This window comes from Carcharodon carcharias, chromosome 30 (assembly GCF_017639515.1).
Source record: "Carcharodon carcharias isolate sCarCar2 chromosome 30, sCarCar2.pri, whole genome shotgun sequence".
NCBI lineage: Eukaryota > Metazoa > Chordata > Chondrichthyes > Lamniformes > Lamnidae > Carcharodon > Carcharodon carcharias.
This window is the reverse complement of record NC_054496.1, coordinates 3703643-3711871: the sequence shown is the minus strand read 5'-3', so window position 1 is coordinate 3711871 and position 8229 is coordinate 3703643. Positions and strand designations below refer to the sequence as shown.

The window sequence follows — 8229 nt, the reverse complement described above, 5'->3', positions numbered from 1 at the left end:
GCATCCTGCCTAGTAGGCCAGTATTGGGGCTGCCCCGATTCCAAAGTCAGTGTCTGTTCCCAACTAGCTTGGTCTGACCAATTCATAGAATTATATCAAATTTACAAAACAAACAGGCCAACAGGTCTTTGGTGCGGTTAATATTGCCTCCCACCCTATTTCATCTCACCCCATCAACATAACATCCTAAACTTCGCCCTCATATTTATCTAGCTTGCCCTTAAATGCATCCATGCTATTCAATCCAGAGGCCATCCTGACTTGGAAGTATATCACCTTTCTTTCAATGTCGCTGGGTCAAAATCCTGGAGTTCCTTCCCTAACAGCATTGTAGGGTTTACCTGCACCTCATGGACTGCATTGGCTCAAAAAGGCAGCTCAGCCACCGCCTTCTCAAGGACAATTCAAGATGGGCAATAAATGACACTCACATCCTGTGAAAGAATAAAATAGAACGCTCCTTGTGGTAGCTTATTCCATCTTATCACCACTCTTGGAATGCTTTATTGGATTTATTTGTTAATATGTTTGTCATCCTTAGCTTTGCTCGCTCCCACAAGTGAAACCATCTACAAGTCTATCAAACCCTTGGAATCTTAAAGATCTATAGCGCCCTTCTCTTTCCTAAAGAGCCCACGCCTGTTCAGTCTTTCCTGATAGTTTACAACCTCAGTTTCTGCTTATTATGCCTGTTAATATTTTGATTCCTTATGATTTATTGTCAAATGTAATGTAAGGTGGCTGTTAGGGTTAGGTGTAATATAATACCCAACAAGTAGCAGTCTACTCCAGTCTGGTCATTGGGAGAGTGGCTATGAGTGAAAAGCACCCAGGAGAAAAAAATATGGCTCAGTGTTTTTCATCTGAAGGATGGTATCTCCCCCTCAAACACCAGCTCAGGGTGCGAGGGGGAGTGAAGAGACAATAAGGAGAAAGGTACAGAGAATAAAAACGGTAAACTGAGCACATCAGTTATGGGATTTATTAATTCCTGCTTTCAGACTAACACAGAAGGAAAATACTGTGGATAACAAGTCTCAAATTTTAAAAAAGACAAAAGCTGGAAATACTTTTAAGGTCAAGCTGCCACGAAATGTTAACTTTTTCTTTCCACGGGTGCTGCCTGACCTGCGTATTTCCTGGTTTGACAACTATTAAAAGTAACTGGAACGGCGGAACTGAGCTGGGGCGGCCCGGTGAACACCGCTTTGGGGTGTCGGGGGGGCCGCTCTGTATAGGGGAACCGTGTGGACTGGACCATTTTCCGGCGGGACGGGATTGCGAGCTGGACCCGTTTCCGGTGAGGTCGGTCTGGCGAAGGCGCCGGTTTGTGTTCGATTCTCTTTTTGTGGTATTTATACTGCGGTTTCTCAGGAGGTTAATCGATGATTTATTGATTGGTTTTGATCCTCCCGCGGATTCTCGGACATTTATTGAAATATCTCAGTTATCATACGACTCAGGGCGCATGCGCAACGATCGGATAGTTGCTGGGTCGTTAGAACCCCCCCCCCCACCCCCCGCCAAACCACCCCAACCCCCCAAATACTCCCAAACACCCCATAAAACTCCAAAATCCTCCTCACCACAACCCACTCACTCTAACCACCGCCCCCCCCCTTCCCCCTCTCTTTCCCCCAACCCCCTCACCCTTGCCTGGTCTATGAGGGACTGTTGGGTATTAACACTGTGAGCTTGAGCTGTCCAGAGAGCCGCCTTATTACAGGATTCATACGTGGAGTTTAACTGCTCGTGTTTAATTTAGATTAAGTATAATTTTCCTGGATCGTTTCCTTCATGCCTCTATTTATAAAGCCCTGGATCCCATATGCTATAATAACTGCTTTGTTAGGCTGTCCTGCCACCTTCACAGAGTTGTGCGCATAAACTCTATCACCACCAATCCCCACCCCTCCCCAGGTGTCTCTGTTCCTGCACACCAGGCGGTACCATTTAACTTGTATTGTCTCTTCTTGCTGTCCCTGCCCTGCCAAAATGTATCACTTTACTGAGTTGACTTTCATCTTCCATGTGTACCCATTCCTCCAGCCTGTCCATGACCTCTAAAGCCTGTTACCATCTTCTCTTATTTATTACATTTCCAAGTTTTACGTCATCTGTAAATTTCAAAATTGTGCCTATACCCCCAAGTCCAAGGGCTTATATCCTGGAGTGAGAGACACAAGGGCAATAAGAAGGAGGATGTTATGATGGAGGCGACCTGGATTATTCATCTTTATTCCATTCCTGTTACAGAATCTAAACGAGATTCAATCAGAAGTTGAAACACTGACCAGACACTCGCAATTATGGCAAATCTGGTAAGCTAGGTGTTATTTGAAATGGGGTGGATGGGTAGGCTTGAACAGTTTGAGATGAATTGTGTGCTGGTGTCTGATGTGTAGGCTGAATTCTGGAAAGATTTTATATGTAGTGATTGTCAGTCACTGAGCCTCTAGAATCTTAGAATCTTACAGCACAGAAGGAGGCCATTTGGCCCATCATGTCTATGTTGACTCTTTCAAAAGTCCCACTCTCCAAATTTTTCCTTTTCATATTTTTATCCAATTTCCTTTTGAAAGTTATTGTGATGTCTGCATTCAATACTCTTTCAGCATTTTAAAAGAAAAATCTCCTCATCTTCCCTCTGGGTCTTTTTCCAAACACCTTAAATCTGTGTCCTCTGATAACTGTCCCATCTACCACTAGACATAACTTCTCCTTATTTGCTGTTATCAGGTGTTACCAATCACAAGGCCAGGTAAAGGATATTATAACAATTATTGTTGAACAGGCTGAGATTGTGGTTTTGTCACTGGACTCATGTTGACCACATTGTTATTTTCCTTTGACAGGGTTCAAGCAGCCAGGCAGTGACTGAGTACACAGTCCGTGTCCCCAAGTAAGAGACTCTCTGATCATTACTACCAGATTTAGCAATAGCCAACAGGTGGGCAAAGGCAGGTGAATGATTTAGGATTCACTGGTAAAAAGTCACTTTCAAGGAGGATTCTTTTTCTCAGTTGGAGCTGATGGCCTTGCTTTGTATCTGAATGCACCTAGCATTCGTAAGAAAGCAGATGAATTGACAGCTGAAAGAGAAATAAATATGTACGATCTGATAGCCATTACAGAGACATGGCTGCTGGATGTCAAAGACTAGGACCTGAATATTCAACGGTACATGACATTTAGGAAGAACAGGGAGCTAAGAAAGGCTGGAGGAGTAGCGCTGTTAATTAAGGATAATGTTGGTATTACAAAGGGAAATTACCTTGGTTCTGCAGATCAAGACGTAGAATCAGTTTGGGTAGAGATGAGGAATAGTAAAGGTAAGAAGTCACTTGTGAGAGTGGTTTATCGTCCCTTAACAGTAACCACACTGTTGTAGGGGCTTGTGAAAAAGGTATGGCAATAATCACGGGTGATTTCAATCTACGTATCGAAAGAACAAATCTGATTGGCAAAGGTAGCCTGGATGATGAGTTCATAGAATGTTTTCGGGACAGTTTCTTTGAGCAGCACATTCTAGAGCCAAGCAGAGAGCAGGTTTTACTAGATCTGATAATGTACAATGAGACAACATTAATTAATAACCTCATAGTGAAGGCATCCCTTAGGTAGCTGTGATCATAATGTGATTGAATTTTACATTCAGTTTGAGGGAGAGAGGAATGGATCTAAGACTAGTATTTTAAACTTAAATAAGGGCAATTATGAGGGCATGAAGACAGCTGGCTAAAGTGAACCGGAAATTAGGTTAAGAGATATGTCAGCAGAGACACAGCGGCAGACATTTAAGGAGATATTTCAGAATACTCAGTAAAGATGCTTTCCAATGAGAAAGAAAGACTCTAAGGGAAAGACACACCATCTGTAGCTAACTAAGGAAGTTAAAGATAGTATCAAATTGAAACAGAAAGCATATAATTCCACGAAAACGAGTGGCAGGTCAAAAGATTGGACAGAATATAAAACAAAGAATGATTAAAAGATTAATAAGGAGGGAGAAATTAGAGTACGAGAGGAAAATATCTAGAAATATAAAAACTGATAGTAAGAGTTTCTACAGAGATTTGAAAAGGAAAAGAATAAGTAAAGTGAGCCTTAGTCCTCTAAAGAGTGAGAATGGGGAATTAGTAATGGAAAATAAGGAAATGGCAGATGAATTGAACAGATGCTTTATATCTGTTTTCACTGTAGAGGATACAAATAACATCCCAGAAATAATTATGAATCAGGAGGTGAAAGGGAGGGAGGAACTTAAAACAATTACAATCACCAGAGAAAGGGTACTGAGAAAATTATTAGAACCAAAAGCTGACAAATCCCAAGGTTCTGATGGACTTCATCCTAGAATCTTAAAATAAACGATAGTAGGTGTATTGGCTTTAATTTTCCAAAATTCTCTAGATTCTGGAAAGGCCGCATCAGATTGCAAAGTAGCAACTATGACTCCTCTATTCAAGAAGGGAAGGAGACAGAAAGCAGGAAACTACAGGCCAGTTAGCTTAACATCTGTTGCAGGGAAATTACTGGAATCTATTATTAAGGAGGTTATAGTAGGGCACTTAGAAATTCTCAGTGCAATCAGGCAGAGTCAACATGGTTTTGTGAAAGAGAAATCATGTTTAACTAAGTTATTGGAGTCCTTTGACAAAGTAACAGGCAACATGGATAAAGGGAAACTGGTGGATCTGCTGTACTTAGATTTCCAGAAGGCATTTGACAAGGTGCCACATCAAAGATTATTACTCAAATTAAGAGCCCATTGGTGTAGGGGGTAATATATTGGCATGGATAGAGGATTGGTTAGCTAACAGGGAACAGAGAGTAAGCATAAATGGGTCATTTTCGGGTTGGCAAGCTATGATGAGTGGAGTGCAACAGGGATCAGTGCTGGGGCCTCATCTATTTACAATTTATATCAATGACTTGGATGAAGGGACCGAATGTATGGATGCTAAATTTGCTGATGACAAAAAGATAGGTAGGAAAGTAAGTTTGCAGAGGACAAAAGGAGTATACAAAGGGACGTAGGTTAAATAAGTGGGCGAAATTTTGGCAGATGGAGTATAATGTGGGAACTTGTCCATTTTGGCATATTGGTTAAATGGAGAGAGGTTGCAGAACTCAGTGGTACAGAGGGATCTGGGTGTCCTGGTACGTAAATCAGGAGAAATTAGTATATAGATACAGCAAGTGATTAGGAAAGCAAATGGAATGTTGGTGTTTATTGCAAAGGGAATGGAATATAAAAGTATTTATATACTTGCTTTGCTATAGTTGTACAGGGGTTTACTGAGACCACATCTAGAGTACTGTGTACAGTTTTGGGGTCTCTATTTAAGAAAGGATATAAATGCATTAGAAGCGGTTCAGAAAAGGTTCACTCAGTTGATACCTGGGATGGGGGCTTTGTCAAACAAGGAAAGGTTGGACAGACTGGGCCTGTATCCATTGGAGTTTAGAAGAACGAGAGGTGATCTTATTGAAACATATAAGATCCTGAGGGGACTTGACAGGGTGGATGCTGAGAGGATGTTTCCCCTTGTAAGACAGACTAGAAATAGGGGACACAGTTTAAAAATAAGGGGTGTCCCATTTAAGACAAAGATGAGAAGAATTTTTTTTCTGAGGTTCATGAATCTTTGGAACTTTCTTCCACAGAGAGCTAGGAGCAGGATCAATGAATATTTTTAAGGCAGAGCTAGATAGATTCTTGACTAACAAGGGAGTCAAAGGTTATTGGGGATAGGTGGGAATGTGGAGTTGAGGTTGCAGTCAGATCAGCCATGATCTTATTGAATGGCACGGCAGGCTGGAGGGGCCGAATGGCCTACTCTTCTCCTGATTCGTATGTTTGTATGTATGTACGCTGCTGTTCATTTAGCACATTTGCGGGTGTTTTGTGTATTTTTTGGATGAGAGTGGGGGCTGGTGCTCACTGCAGACCTGTGGCCAACCCACACTTAGTGGGTTTGTGTATGATCAGTGCTGCTTGGATCGGAAGCAGCAAGTGGCTGAGGTGTGCGAGGGGAGGGGGTGGAGGGATGGCAGAGGAAAGTAGTTGTGGGAAGAGGTATAGGTGGGGAAGGAGGTGAGGCTGAATGTGTGTGTGGGGATGTTGGGGTGAGGATGTGGCTGGTGGGAGGCACAGGCTGAGGGTGGGAGGGCTGTTGAGGTGAGGGTGGAGGTGTTGCTGGGGTGAGCGGGTGGGTGTGTCGGGTTGGGGTGAGGGGCAGAGTGAGGTTTGGTGGGGGGGTGCAGTGGGCCTGATCACTGAACATAAACCCTTTCCCTTCCCAGGAACAACACCAAGAAGCACAACATCATGGCGTTCAACGCAGCAGATAAAATAAACTTCTCCACATGGACTCAGGTATGACCTGCAGGGCAGGACGAGCGGAGGGGGTCTCAGGGCCACCACAGGATGGAGGGAGGGAGAGAGGAGAGAGTCTTGAGGCTGCCACAGGACGGATGGAGGAAGGGTGAAAGGAGAGATACTTGGGGCCACCATAGGGTGGAAGGAGGGGGTAAAGAGCTGTGGAGCCACTGTCGGGGGAGTGGGGAGCTGTGGAGCCTCTGCAGAGTGGAAGATGAGCGAGCGATAGAAAGAGCTATCGCAGGGTTAAGGAGCCTCAGATTGAGCCTGACCTGCTGAGTGTTCCAGCAGTTTCTGTTATTCTTTCATATCCATGAGAATTAAAATTCATTTTTCATACTGCTGGACTAGAAGCTCCTTGGGTACAGCCGTGCTTCAGCTTAACAGTCTCTAGCTCAATATTATTAAATACTTTTAAATGCCAACTAGCTTAATCTATTTAATAATGTACTTGTGTATATGGGAAGCTTTGTATAATAATATAAATGGGTAGAGGGAGGAAGGAGGGAATCTGCCTGCTACCTGGACAGAGGATTCTCCTAAACTATATGCCTTTCACAAGGGGGCTGCAGTAATGTGTGTGTGAGAGAGATAGAGGGAGAGGTTTAACACAGGGGGATTGTCATCGCCCAACTCTGTATTGTTGGGAACTGATTTGTAAAATTCCCATTTTCTCTTAGGCTAAAATGGAGCGTGATCTGAGTAACAAGAAGATTTACCAGGAAGAGGAGCAACCGGTGTTTGGTGCTGGCAGTGAGTTTGGCAAAAAATTGCGAGAGGAATCAAGGAAGAAGAAGTTTGGGATTGTTACACGAGAGTTTAAACCTGAAGACCAGCCCTGGCTGCTGAGAGTTAATGGGAAAGCAGGCCGGAAGTAAGTAATGTGACTTGACTTATGGCTAAGCAGAGCTGGAAACAGCCCACTGGTGTATCTAATGCTCCGTCTTTCCCTCTTTAAGATTCAAAGGTCAGAGGAAAGGTGGTGTCACTGAAAATGCATCCTACTACATCTTCACCCAGTGTCCAGATGGAGCGTTTGAAGCCTTTCCTGTTAATGCCTGGTACAACTTTGTCCCAGTAGCAAAACACAAGACGCTGACAGCGGAGGAGGCAGAGGAGGAGTGGGGAAGGTAACGCCCCAAATACAGATGGCCATGTACTTATGCTTCCCACATTGTTGAAATATATTTATCAGTGTTCTTAGTGCTGTGCTACTGCACTCTCATTTATAGATGGCTGAGCTGAACTACCTGTCACTGAACTTGGTGATTTTTCCTTAGCATCTCCCCTGATGCTATTGGATTTAAGAAACGTTCAATATTGATATGCATTATCTGTTCACCTCTACCATTGAATAAAACTCCTGTTAGCGCCCTCACTGCTGGGAAACTATGATAATAGTGTGACAAGTTTACATAGACAATTTCTATTGTATTGTCAGAGTAATTTAGAATAAACATATAAAAAACAAAGACTGATTTTCCAATGGAAACTGAATGATGTCTGCAGGCCCTCATTCAATCAGCTCACACCCTCACCATGCGAGATGAGCCTGTATTTCAAAACAATCCAATGTTTTGAAGTAAAATTAATGTTTATTTTTAACAGACTTTCTTGATTTTGGGAGTCAAAGTCAAGTCTGTTTCTACTTATAATTCAGGGTCATGGGGTCACAATCTGGAGGGGAGCCCTGGCTGAGCTTTCCTGTCCCTGATTCAGGGATAGTTGGACACCCTGCTGGTTTGTTTGCCTCAGCACCACAGTGAGTGCTATATCCTCACCTGAGGGTGAAATCTGAGCAGTGTTTGACCACTGTCGGAGGGAACAGAGCCAACCAGCCTTGC

The 8229-nt window shown here is 43.3% G+C and overlaps 1 protein-coding gene across 7 annotated transcripts in view; it reads left to right on the top strand.

Moving 5' to 3' along the window:
• The first annotated feature begins 1211 nt into the window (after positions 1-1211).
• Positions 1212-8229, top strand: part of gtf2f1 (general transcription factor IIF, polypeptide 1) — a 70063-nt gene continuing 63045 nt past the window's right edge. For 2 of the 7 annotated variants that reach the window (XM_041177172.1, XM_041177171.1), the window contains exons 1-6: positions 1212-1326; positions 2257-2321; positions 2856-2902; positions 6310-6382; positions 7066-7259; positions 7345-7515. In XM_041177172.1, coding sequence (XP_041033106.1) covers positions 2310-2321; positions 2856-2902; positions 6310-6382; positions 7066-7259; positions 7345-7515 — 497 coding nt within the window. In that variant the 5' untranslated portion in view covers positions 1212-1326; positions 2257-2309. Of the gene's footprint in view, positions 1378-2256; positions 2322-2855; positions 2903-6309; positions 6383-7065; positions 7260-7344; positions 7516-8229 lie in introns of all 7 variants that reach the window. The other 5 variants (XM_041177168.1, XM_041177170.1, XM_041177174.1 and 2 more) reach the window with 5 other exon arrangements.